Source organism: Natator depressus, chromosome 5, assembly GCF_965152275.1.
Source record: "Natator depressus isolate rNatDep1 chromosome 5, rNatDep2.hap1, whole genome shotgun sequence".
Classification (NCBI taxonomy): domain Eukaryota; kingdom Metazoa; phylum Chordata; order Testudines; family Cheloniidae; genus Natator; species Natator depressus.
Window position 1 is genome coordinate 11,947,480 of NC_134238.1, and position 13,674 is coordinate 11,961,153.

Here is a 13,674-nt window from a genome sequence, read left to right on the forward strand (position 1 = left end):
GGACAATGATTCCCCCCATTTGAAATCCACTGTGATAACAAAATTTTTCTTTGCACACAAAGAATGTGGAATGAGCTGCTTATTTTCTTCTCTCATCCGATTCATATTTAGAACAGATTCCCCCACCCTGTCTTGCAACTTCTGTTAGAACATTGATTCATAAGTGTTCCTGGTTCCATTCTTCTGAGTTGTCAATAACTCTAAAGAAGGTAATGGTATCTTTGAAGTGGATTTCCACGTTCTCTTCCCCTTCTGCACGTGGGGAAACCCACCACATGCACACACACGGCTGGGATCATGAATTTGCAATCCCATGAAGTCTAAGGATCCATAGGGAATCATGTCCTCATTCTGTGGATTATGGAACATCGATGGCTATGTGTACATTACAAGCTTGAAACCACCTGAAACTGGTGGGTACATACTCAGCACGGCTAAGCGATACCTCTTCTGCTGCTGTGCACGCAACCACAGCTACGCTGCTATTGGTACTCGCATGAGTACGTGTACAGGAGCAGGATTATCACTCCCTAGTTTGTAGTGCAGACATAGCCTCTATCAAGTGCCAATGACGCCCTGCACTGGCCCAAGCAGGGCTGGGCGAATAATGGATTTTTTGGTTCTCTAGCAATTCCAAAAAATTAAAAATAATAGTTTGGGGTCAAAATGAAACTGAAATTTTTCAGAATTTTTAGTGAAATGAAAATTAAAAACTAAAAATAGTTTTGGGTCATACTGAACATTTTATTTGGCCTGAAACAAAACGCTCTGTTTTGATTTTGAGTGTTAGTTTTTGGGTTTTTTTAATGAAGTTGAAAAAAAATTGAAACGAAAAGACCTTTCGAACAGGAAGATCAAAATGTTCCAATTCAAAAATGTGGCAATGAAACATGTCTATATTTTGGATTTTTTGTTTTTTTGTTTGTTTTTGAAACAATCAGCAAAACCAACACACATTTAAAATCTCTTTCAGTGTCACAGAATCTGCATTTTTTTTTTTTTTTTTTTTTTTTTGCTGAAAAACAGTTTCAGCTGAAAAGTTTCATCCAGTTCTACGAGCTTCCTGGCAGATTCCCCGGGCCATGGTCACAGTGTCTTAGGCAGACTTAAGAATACAACCCTGCCTTTCAGTCCATGCAGGTAAGCCCCATCCTTATACACTTACACAAGATCTTCATAGTGCTTTACTAAAATTGTGTATAGTTCTCAAGCAAGCCTCAGGAACCCAGTGGGGAAACGGAGGGTCAGATTTTCCAGAACTTCCTTCTAATATAGCATGATTCAGTTTCTGGAGTGTTCAACTTTAGACAATGAAGTGATTCCATGTTGCCAGTCTCATGATTTTATTGTAAGTCTCATGCTATTTGGTGGTTTTTGTAAAGCTCCAGCTTCTAGAGTCATGTGAATATGTAAAATCTCAGCTTTCATTATCCAAAGTAAAAATAAGTTTCTAACCCTCACAGTTATGGACAAAAGCTTGAAAATGTGACCTGAGTGCACCCTATTAGCTCAGAAACCAGAAAGCAAATTAAAAGAAGCCAAAAAAACTCTCATAATTTTTAAACCAATTTCATGATTATCATGCATGGGACTCTTGAATGCCTGGGGTTAGTACTGTCGGTGATTTACACAGGGACATTCAGAGTGTCAGTATTATGACTGGAATTAGAATGCTTGAGCTTTTGGCTCTAAATTGTGTTCTCATGTCTGTATGTTATGCTGTTATAAAAAGGTAGCTTTAGTAGATCACTAAAACACTGCTTGTTTGTGTCTCCATCCAGCCCTTGTCTCTGGATGCAGGAAATCAGATCCTGGTGATATACTTGGAACATGATTTCAATTTATATTACGTTGTCAAACTTAACACAGATACAGCTGGGCAGGAATTTTTTTTTCTATCGCAAATTGGGATGCAAATTTGAAATCTCAAATTTTCACAAACCAAAACTCTGTTTAAAAAGCAAAAATTAGTTTGGGTTATTCAAAACCTTTCAGTTTGATAATTTTAAATGTTTCATTTCTATGTCAACCTTTTCAGTTTTTTTTATTTTTTTACTATTATTTAACTTAAATTTCAAAAAAAAAAAAGTCATTTCATACCCCGCCAAAAAACGACTATTACTTTTGGGAAAATGTTGACAATTTCAAAACATTTTTTTCAGGGTTTTTTTTTCCAAAACAGGAAATTCATCCAAACCAATGCTTTCCTGCGAAAAGTATCAGTTTTGATGAATTTGCATTTTTCAATGGAAAAAACTTTCATCAAAAAATTCCCAGCGAGCTCTAGTGACAGTGTATAAGGCAGCAGTAGGTGACAAACTCACTAATGTAAAGTCACTTTTTCAGCATTCTTTCTTGCCATGAATAGATCTGTGCCTGGAAAGCACATTGTAAGTACGAAGTATGTATTGCTCTTTTGAGGTCAATTCTATTTCCTCTGCCCCTGTGTACATGCATAAGAACATAAGAATGGCCATACTGGGTCAGACCAAAGGTCCATCTAGCCCAGTATCCTGTCTTCTGACAGTGGCCAATGCCAGGTGCCCCAGTGGGAATGAACAGAACAGGTAATCATCAAGTGATCCATCCCCTGTGACCCATTCCCAGCTTCTGGCAAACATAGACTAGGGACACCATCCCTGCCCATCCTGGCTAACAGCCATTGATGGAACCATCCTTCATGCCTCTCCTCCTCCCCACTTTACCAAATTCTATCAAGGGAGCATTACATCAGCTCATTTTGAATGAGCGAGTGTTGGAAGTCTGCAATAATGTGTGTCATTATGGATAAAAGGAAGGGTGAGAAGAGAATTGAGGGGCAGAGAGATTTATGAAGGCCTTCCTCTAGTTAGTGGCATTGCTACCTAAGGCGATTTTATTAAAAGAATAGAAAAACAGTTGAAAGAGCAGTGACTGAAAACAGTCAGACCAGTGACTGAGATTGAGAGTCCACTGGAAACAGATGACTCTTTTAAAGCACGGGAGGGCAAACTATGGCCCGTGGGCTGGATCTGACCCATCAGGGCTTTCAATCCAGCCTGCAGGATTGCCAGCCCCTGGTACAGTGGGGCTAAGACAGGCTCCCTGCCTGCCCTGCACCGCTCCCAGAAGCAGCTGGCACCACGTCCCTGTGGCCCCTTGGGGGGCAGAGGGGTGGCAGAGGGCTCCGTTCGCTGCCCTTGCCTGCAGGCACCGCCCCCCGACAGCTCCCATTGGCTGGGAATGGGGAACTGCAGCCAATGGGAGCTTCGGGGGTGGTACCCACAGCTGAGGGCAGCGTGCGGTGGAGCCACCTGCCCCACCCCACCCCCAAGAGCCACTACCGGACATGCTGGCCACTTCCGGCAGTGGCCCGGGGACAGGGCAGGCAAAGAGCCTGCCTCATCCCCGCTGCGCTCCGCTGCTACCCTGGAGCCACTCAAGGTAAGCGGTGCTGAGCCGGAGCCTGCACCCCAAACCATTCCTGCACCCCACACTCCCTCCTGCACCCCAACCCCCTGCCCCAGCCTGACATTCATGACCCTGCATACAATTTCCCCACCCAGATGTGGCCCTTGGGCCATAAGTTTGCCCACCCCTGTTTTAAAGGCTGCAATTGGTTTCTAAAGAATGGTCTACATTAAAATTGAGAGACGTGAATAGCTACAAAAATGTGGGGGGTTGGGAAGAGGAAAAAATTGCCAATGGTTTGAAATAACATCACTCTTCTAAAGTTTAAAATCCACTACTTTGGAACTGTTATGTTCTATGACATGCAACAGGCTGAATTTAGAGTCATTGCTGGCCTCTCCAAATGGGATGGTTACCTGGAAAATAATTTCTATACAGAAATATGCTAATGTAATTATATAACTGCTATTTGCTGCAATTGTTAAGAAAGATCTCTTGTGTTTTGCAGCAATGTTAGCTATCAGTGTCAACTCTATGCCACTAGACAGAGGAGTGGACTTCAATGTACACTGTGATGCCGACGCCTCTCACTGCTACCTTTTTCCATAAATTGATGTAATAACCCATACCAGCAGTGGCTTCCCCCCATGCCCACCTGAAATCAGTGGAAATGGAGGTAGCTTAGAATCTTGTAACACCAAGCTATTCCTTTACAGATAGAAATTTCAAGCATCTGAATATACAGGAGCTGGGATTTTCAAAGAGACCCAGGTGAGGTAGGCATTTAGCACTCATTGATGTTCAGTGGGATTTGGGTGGTTAACTCACTTAGTCTAGGATTTTCAAAGGCGCCTAAGAGTAATTTAATCGAGGCGCCCTATGGACACATTCATCTCTAAACACACAGTTCAAACCCAAGCCAGATCAGTAGGTACTAGGTTTGGGCTTGGGCAAGTGACTGGGTCAGGGGCCCAGGCAACACATGAGGGTAACTTGGGGGTGACCCTTCCTATAAAAGACAACCTGCTCAGTGAGACAGATCAACAGAATTGCAGGTGATGCTGGGCTAAAGAAAACCTGAAGGAGGTCTCTCCAGAGAGTCCCAAGCTCTGGAGCAGGGCTGGCTGAGCTCTCCTGTTCATAGGAAACTGCAGAGGTGAGAGAGAGAGACGGGACCTGCAGCCCTGCTACAATGGTGTATTAAGTGGCCATGAGGAAGGGCGTTTGTAGATGGAAGTAGCCTGGATTGGACAGCATGGTAGGGAGTTGATGCTTGCACTTGCTTAGGGGTCCAGAGTGGGAAGGAAGTCCCTTTCTATTGCACTGCAACAGCAAGGCAAATGGACTGCTGCTGAGCCCAGAAGGGGGCTGAATGAAGAGCTAGAGCCTAACAAGGTGAAAAGATTGTGTGAGGATTCAGTGTGAGGTTGCTGGATATGGGTTTTGTTGGACGTGTTGTTTACCTCCTGGAAGTGGGGATAGACTTCATAATTTGGCTGGACAGCTTAATTGCTAAGAAACATGAGAATCAGTGCATCCAAGAGCAGGTGATGGAAGGGCCAGGGGGCCACCAGAGCATGACATAGTGAGTTGACCTGAGTGGGTAAAATGAATCAGCAGCAGGGTCAAAGACAAGATTCCTGTCAATATTTATTGTATTATATATTAATATTCTATTCCCTCAAGCTCATCTTTCCCTTCTCTCAGCCTTGATCCCCTTCTACAGGGGACACAAACTGGTTTACTCTCCCTTTTTGTGGTCTTCCACCTTCAGGCTACCAAAATAGCTGCATGTGATTGGAAGATTTACACTCTTTTCTCTTATGGAGTGAACATAATTCATACCAACGAGGACCTGAGGTCCCAGAGGTGATAGTTTAATGTTGTAATCGCCAACATACCCTGACCCATGTATCAAAGAAGTGACTTCAGTATATGGGCCATGGGTGCAGAAGTCTGCCCTCTCGGCAGTGGGATAAGTTAATTACTCAAGAGATATGGAGGAACACAGTAAGGGGAGAAAATGCTACCTAAGGGAAATTTCCTTCTGGTCTGACAGCAAATACGTAGACTCAATGTGTATTTCCAGTCAGATTTCAGGTAGAAAACAGTACAGAGCAGTGATTTGCCATGTTTTACCCCAAAGAGTTCACGTGCTAATGATGCTAAACGGGACTTTTCAGAGACTCAAAGGGCTCAATTTTTATATACACCTGATTAAGCTGCACTCACAACAAATGGGGTGTGCACTGGAACCCCACATCTGCATGTTGCCATGTATTTAGCTATGTGATTGTTATGCCTTGTTTTCTGTGTCCTGCACCTTCAAATCCCACCTAATCCTACTTATATACCAAGAGGAGCCATTCTGTATTTGTTTGAGTGCAGAGTGAAAGAGGGAGGATGCACATACCTTACTCTCTTATGGAGGCATGCTTTTGTTCATACTTGTTTGTTTCTTCTTTCACTGTAAAGATCATTCTGGCTGAAAGTATACAGTGGTTGTTTGAATGCAGAAAATATAGTACGCATAATACCTATTTGTGCATGTAATTAGGCTATTTGCAAAATGGTGCTTCTAACCTCTCTAGGTCCCTTTCATTGTCCTCAGTGAGTGTCTCAGTGTAGTATCATCTGAACGCTTCAATTTTCACCTCTCTTCTTTTTCAACAGCCTTGGGGAACACATATCAAAGGCAAGAGAGAATTTTAAGTAAAGAAACAAAAGGTCAAGGGAAACAAAAAATACTAATGAATAAGTGAATAATTTAGATAAAATCAATCAGGAAGGAGCCAGAAAGGATCAAGACAGGACATAACTGATGCAACCATCCAAGGATGGAGAATGCCATTGAGGGAACCAAAGTGAGCCAAAATATCAGTGACTTGCTCTCAAAAGAGCCTGATGCCTTTATTTCCAAAGTATTCCTGTTTAAATTTCCTGGAAGGATTAGCAAAATATATTCCTCCGCCCTAAGCATTATGGATGGTGCCATGCAACCCTCCTTGCCATTCCCTTTTCCAGTCATCCTTGCCATTGCTCTGTACTAAAATAAGCTGAACGTAATGGGTGGAAAATACAACTATTAAACTTTTTTTTTTCCATTTTACAAGCTCTGCAATAAATTAATGCCAAAGCTGGCCCTCTGTGCCTGAAGCTATAAAAAGCTTAGAGTAGCATCTGCAGAAGCAGTTGCATCATCTGGATGGGGGAAGGGGAAAAGAGATAAAAGACGTGCAGATGGATGAGACAGCATGGGGGAGAATTTTGCTAGTTCTAACAATTGTCCTTCACCATGGGGTCAGTGCTTGATCTGGGTTTGAGCCAAGCCCTTGCTCTCCATCTTGTTCGCCCACCCTTTCACCCGGCATACATCATCATCTCTTTTTTGTAATCCTTTTAAATAACCAGTAACTTTAGGAAGGAGGTGGTTTGGGCTGTAATTAGTGGGGCACGTATGGTGCCAGTAGCCACAAGTTCTTCAAAGCTTGTGGTCTTCAGAAAAACAAAAAAACAAAAAACCACTTGGTCTGTTTTTGCAATTCATTCACCAGAGAAGGAAGAACATAGAGTGAGGAGGCCCTTAATGGTGTGTGGTAGAATCCACTGCCTTCACAGAAAGTATTGGCAGTTTTGACAACATAAGAACACAGCATGCATGGTGAGGGGTAACTAAGGGCCGGGCCCAACTACAGGCCTGGGGACTGGGAGGGTAGTGGAGTTATTTATCATGATGGAGAGGTGAGGGGAGAGTTTGGTGGGAATGTGGGAAGTTCTGGTTTTGCCCTACTGTGTTAAACGGGTGGCCGGATTTTTCCACGGACAGCTGTCCAAGTGGCAATTGTCAATATGGGATTGAATGACGTGGGAATGGCCAGAGGAAGAGGGGTAGGTTTTGGAAATCTCTGTCTTGACATGGTAGCTGAGCCATAAAAGAGGATAAGGTCACTGAAGGAATAATGTGGGTAGAAGAGAAAACCAAAGATGAAATCCAGTGGGGATGGGACACAGTGGGAAAGCGTAGGTGGAAAGCTGAGAGTTTCTAGGGGCCAGATGATGCTGGGTGCTGTACATACACCATGTCAGACAGTCCATGCCCCAAAGAGATTACAATCTTGGTAGGCAGCACAGGAAAAGTATTAGTATCACCATTTTACACAGGAAATCTAAGGCAGAGCCAGGATTTGAATGCAGATCTCCTGAGTGTCCATTCAGACTCTGAGCTACTCCTCTTTAAATAGAACTAAAAATACCCAACTGGAATGTGCCTTTTAGATAACCAGTATCCAAGCCCTGCTATTAAAATTATATGTATAAGACACTTGCAAAAGCAAGCTGGTTACCTATTAAAAGTTAGTAACTTGAAAAAATTGTCCTCTACTTAAAACCATAGGGTTCACTGTGGCCTTTAAATGGGCATAAAAGTTTATTTGGGTGCACAGAAACTGTACAGTTTTTCCAAGGGAAAAAACCTGTCTACAAACTGCTGAATGAAGCCATTAGAGTCAGCTGCATAACCTCCTATCCAAGTCTTAAACCAATGCCACTATAAACCGGATTCTTTTCACTTTAATAGAGAAACCACTGTTGTAGAAAGGAAACCCACTGTGGGGCAATTTGTTCTCTCGCCACACGTATATTGGCTACAAAATAGTCAGCAGCACTTAGACATTAGAAGGACCCCAGAGAAAGTTAACACAGATGATTAGCCCTAAAGGGCCTGTATGATGATGAGAAGCTGAGTGAATTAAATTTATTTGCCTTAGAGCGAGTCAGTGGAGTTGTGTTCAGGTTTATGTTATTTGCATTTGGAGATCTTGTCGCATCAGTATAATGGGAGGGGGGGGATTAGTTTGAAACAGAAAATTTTGTGGTGAGATTATTTTTTTAATTCGGTTATTTTTTCTCACTGCTGCTAGCTGATTAAGGAAAATAAGGGCATCTAGGATTCTAAGTGTTTGAAAGGATCCTTCAATGACTGCAAGAAACACTGGGCTGCTTGAAAATGTCAGCACTCTACACTCTATGTAGGATTGAACTGACTGCGACAGTGAAAAGAACAGGAGTGATTCAAAGGTGAACCAAAGGTCTCTGTTTGATATGTGAATGCATGTCGAACGGTGGCATGTGGGGAAAGGAGACTAGTTCTATAAAAGCGTGGGTTCATTCTAGTAACAAAGCATGGCAGAGAGAGAATTTGATATGTCTGATATTTGTTGCATCACTGCAGCACGTGGCGAGTTACCGCTATAAATGAGAATAGGTCTAAACTGGGGTGGGCAGGGGTGCATGTGTCACGTCGTATACAAGTAATACAAAGTAACGGTATTTGGTTCGTTCTCTGGGAATCTCAAAATCTGGGACAAAACATAGTGCACAAGAGACACTGACCGTGTCCCCATTAGGAAACAAGGTGCTTTCTTACATATGTAAGCTAACTAACACAAGTTAGTGGATAAGGCAGTTGTTGTTTTCATACACCTCATACACATCAGTAGATCGAGGTAAACTGAAGGGCAAGCAAATCACTTAACGTAACATTTTCAAAAGTGATTTAGGCACTTAGGAGTCTGAGGGCTTCTCTACACATGCCAAATTGTACCACTTTAACTATCTTGGTATAGTTAAACCAGTACACATCCCTTGGCCAGGATGCAATTATACTCGTATAAGAGCGTCTTATATCAACATAGTTTATTCCCCTTCTCTTAGTGAGAACCCCCACTAGGAATTGTACTGAGTTACCGATAGAGATGAAAGTAAGCCAGTACTGTACGGAGCGGCGTACCAGCAAGAGCCAGTACGCAGTGCCGGACCAGACCGGCTTGCCCAGGCTGGCGATTTAAAGGGTCCGGGGCTCCCTGCAGCGGCTGGAGCCCCGGGCCCTTTAAATCGCCTCCCGAGCCCCGCTGTCGGAGCCCTGGGGTAGTGGCAGCAGGACTCCAGCAGTGATTTAAAGGGCCCGGAGCTCCGGCTGCTGAGGGGAGCCCCAGGCCCTTTAAATCACCTCCCAAGCCCCATTGCCAGAGCCCCGGGGTAATGGTGGCAGGGTTCCGGTGGTGATTTAAAGGGCCAGAGGCTCCAGCCACTGTGGGGAGCCCCGGGCCTTTTAAATCGTCGCGCGAGCACAGCTGCCGGAGCCCCGGGGTAGCGGTGGCAGGGCTCCATTGGCGATTTAAAGGGCCCAGAGCTCCATAGCAGTAGTGGCAGCCAGAGCCCGGCCCCTGCCACCCTTTAAATCGCCCCTGAGTCCCAGGGCTCCCAGCCACCTCTGCAGCTGGTAGCTCCAGGGGTGATTTAAAGGCCCCAGGGCTCCCAGCCGCAGCCCAAGCCCCTGGGCCTTTAAATCTTGATTTAAAGGACCTGGGTATTTAATGGCTGCCTCTTCCAGTTGAGGCCACGCCCCCTGCTCAGGACTCCAGCTTACCAGTAAGTCCTTTAAGTTACTTTCACCCCTGTTTACCTATTTCAATTAAAAGAAATCACACCCGTAACCAAAATAGTTAAATCAGTACAATACCTAGGAAGTGGGTAGGCTGACGTTAAGCTTGGAAGTCACTAGGTGGTTTTGAAAATGTTACCTGTACTTTCTCTATGCCTCAGTTACCCATGCGTGAAATGGGGAAAATAGCACCGCCCAACCTCCCAAGGTAAATACACTGAAGATTATAAGGTCCCAAAGAAGATAAGTGCTTCAGTGTGAAGTAAGAACTCTGTGTTGAGGAATGTAGATAACTCTCAATGGTGGTTTTGTGCAACTGACGAGGATGACAACCATATTCAGAGCAGTACAGTTCATCACAAACTGTTAAGTGGAGGGTTTTTTTTTTTAATCTTATGGAGATTATTTGACTACTCAGATCTCAAGGGAATTAACTGGCTCCACATTTACTGTTTCCCGTCAACTAACCATCTGCAGGCAACACCTTTTTAACAACCTGCTGCAATCCATTTACTGGACATTTTGTCATTGCTGTATATTTGGGATATCAAAAAAACCAGCTGGTAGAAGGCCATAAACAAAGACTTTATTATATATTGTTTATCATCACTTTAGTTTTGGAAGGCTAACCAAGAGTATTAATGCATGGCAACATTAAGACGTATCTTTATTGTTGCCGGGAAGGCTAAAGGTTACTTCACTAATAATATGCAAATGGAGCCTTTACTGCACATAATGAATAATCACTTCAGATTAAAGGCAGAAATTTCCTTTAGTAGTACTTGCAATAAAACCTTTTGCATGAAGTTAATTATTAATTTAAAAAATTACCACTTCAGTGAGCCTGGATACATTATTTATTAAATGTAATTAAAGTATTTATTAGGCAAGAAATAAATGATGGACAACAGCAACAGGGTGGCTTTACTGTTTTATACAATAACCTTGGCCCATGTTTACAAGCCGGGACAGTAGCCCTCCTCTTTTGTTATAACAGATTCATTATCTGCGGGATGACAGATGTAATTGCTTGCATGTGTCATGATTTTAACTGAGTGGGGGAGGAGGAATTGGGAGTACAATAACCGGAGGCTTCATCAAGCCAGTGGTCTGAGCTTCTATTTATCAGTGATAATTTGCTTCTCCTGATGGAACATGAATTAAGGTTTCACAGGACTCTATCCACCACTGACAGCCTCAACCTGCCCATATGCCCAGAGTACTGACTGCACGTAAATCAAACCTTAGGGTGTGTCCAATGAGAATGGCATTGTCTCTAAGTGGCAGCAGTTTCCGTTGGACAACCAACCAATGTTTCTCAAGGTGCAGCTTAAAAATGCCTTGTCAAAAGGGTTAGATTTTAGAGAAAAAGAAGATGTGGGGGAAATCACTGACGGCCACAAATCAGCAATGCTACCTGCCTTTTTATATTCCTAGAACAGTCCGTCATGTGATCGATGGTTAAACTGTTTAAAGATAGTAGGCTCATGGTTAGGTCAAGGAACTGGGAGCCAGGATTTCTGGGTTCTTTTCCTGATTCGGCCACTTACTAATGTGAGCATGAAACTGTTATCCTTACATGTGTTGAGTAGAACTTTTCTTCTCAAGTAAGCCCACTAATAAAAAGTCTACTGTACAAATGTAATTTCCCCCCCGACCCCTGTGTATGACAGCCTGGAATCAAGCATGAACAGGGATTGAAAATTACTAAAGCTGACCAGAACATTTCAACAAAAAAGATATTTTTCATTTTTGTCAAAATTTTCCATGGAAAACTTATGGGTTGTTTTTTTTTTCAGCAAAACATTAAAACTTTTCATGGGAAAACAGATACTTTTCCTTAGTCAAACTCAAATTTTCATGAAAAAAACAGTTTTAAATGGAAAAATTTTGACCAGCCCTTAAAAATTATATTGGGTTAAGGAACAGAGCTTGCTCTGTCGAGGGGTTTTCAATGGTGTTGCAGCCATGTTGCTCCCAGGATAGAGAGACAAGGTGGGTGAGGTAATATCTTTTATTGGACCAACTTCTGTTGTAAAAGAGACAAGCGTTCGAGCTGCGTAGAAAATGTGGAGGATGAGGAAAGAGGGCATAGGATCTGCAAGGGACTGTAGCATTCTTGATGGCCTCAGACAGGTGCCTGTGACCCAAACTGCCTCTGTGCAACTGAGCAAGGGGCTCACTGGTATCTGGTTGTGAGTTTCAGCTGGCCTGACCAGTTCAGCGTACCCCAATTCATTAATGTCAAAAACTGTATCAATGGAAAGTATCAATGGAAAACTAACACCATACTGATCATGAATATTCTTGCATGGTGTATGGATGGGACCATGCAAATATGAAGGAAATGTTGAACTAAAATGTGTTTACCAGACAAGTCTGGGAAGTGAGTAAACAGTTTTCTCACAGACAAAGGACAAGCCAGTGGTTCCAGACAGGCATCATCAGAGTCTATTAGCAACCACATGTCAAGTGGCCATTCATTTACGTTGGAGAGGACAGGAAGAAATTGATTTTTTGCATTATAGCAAACTCCGGCAGGGGAAGAAATCAGCATGGAACATCCTTCGCCACCAGACTCCATGTCTTCTTCCTCACAGCTTGAATGAACTTTACTGGGGGGGGGGGGGGGTGCATCTTCAAAAGATTCATTGGACTATAAAAGAGAGAAGCAAAGAACCCCATGTTATCTTTCACCTAGGAAAACAAGGAGAACCAGCACCCTGTACTTCTGTGCTAGGTCCTGACTGAGAGACAGTCAGCCATGCTGGACAAAGGGGGATAAAAACCTCTTAAACCAAAGCCGTACCTTTCTAGCTTAAGTTTTAGACTTTCAGATGTATGTTTTTCACTTTTATTTGCATGTAATCATCTCTCATTTATTTTTTTTACTTGGCCTCATTTAAAATCCTATCTCCTTTTGTTAATAATCTGGTTTTACTTTTTATCTAAATAAACCCAGTGCTGTTTGAATGGACGGTACCGTTAACTCCAGTTAAAGTGATAAACTGTGCAGTCTGTCTCTTCAGAGGAGCAAATGAATCTTATTATTCCCCCAAATGAACGAGGAAAGGGCTGAACTTTGGAGAGCATATGGTTTGGGGAAAATTCAGGACTGTGGGGTGCTGGGGTCATCTTGTCAGCTGTAACCAAAGATGGTGGATAACCAGAATATGGCTGGGGTGTAACAAGCAGATTGCTGGAATCAGAATGCTGAGCCAGAGCTGCTAAAACACACAGACACTTATGCACGCTTGTCTGCTGGCTGTGGGTGTACAGGCTGAGAGTCACAGCAGCAGAGCATTTAAGGCATCCAAGGTTACAGGACACGTGGTGACACAACCCCTCAGTGATCTGGATTGCACCCCAGAATGTGACAGCACCATCCTCCTTGATTTTATTTAGATGTCTTCTGTTTCTCCAGTATAATTAACCCTCAGGGATGGCTATAGCACATGAGCTCAGTCAGGATGATGTAGGGTGTTGCCTTGGGTGGTTGCCAACTACTTGCTATTTGGTATCCTTGTCATAGTATTTCTTCTGTTCTAGTTTTCTCGAGTGTAGTTCTTCTGTAGCTATGTAACTACTTCAGCATTAATTGTCTTTAATTGGTTAAGGTTTCTTTAACTGTCATCTCAAGAAGCTATTAGATGTTGGCACTAAGGTTTGTCCTTCAGTCTATAAGTCTCTAAACTGGTGGTCCTCGAAAAGCATTATTTTTTGTTGAGAAAGTCTCAATATTAAATGTGAATCCCTTGAATTTACCAGGTCTTTTTAATATCAAGTTCTTTGCTATTTGCACTGAGTATTCTGCTAACCCATTTGATTGGATTATCCCAAGC

General features: G+C 43.0%; 1 protein-coding gene across 1 annotated transcript in view; it reads left to right on the plus strand.

Annotated features, from left to right (window-relative positions):
* The first annotated feature begins 1,024 nt into the window (after positions 1–1,024).
* Positions 1,025–13,674, plus strand: part of LOC141987193 (urea transporter 2-like) — a 243,472-nt gene continuing 230,822 nt past the window's right edge. Inside the window, exon 1 of the mRNA XM_074952308.1 lies at positions 1,025–1,140. Coding sequence (XP_074808409.1) covers positions 1,135–1,140 — 6 coding nt within the window. The 5' untranslated portion in view covers positions 1,025–1,134. The remainder of the gene's footprint in view (positions 1,141–13,674) is intronic.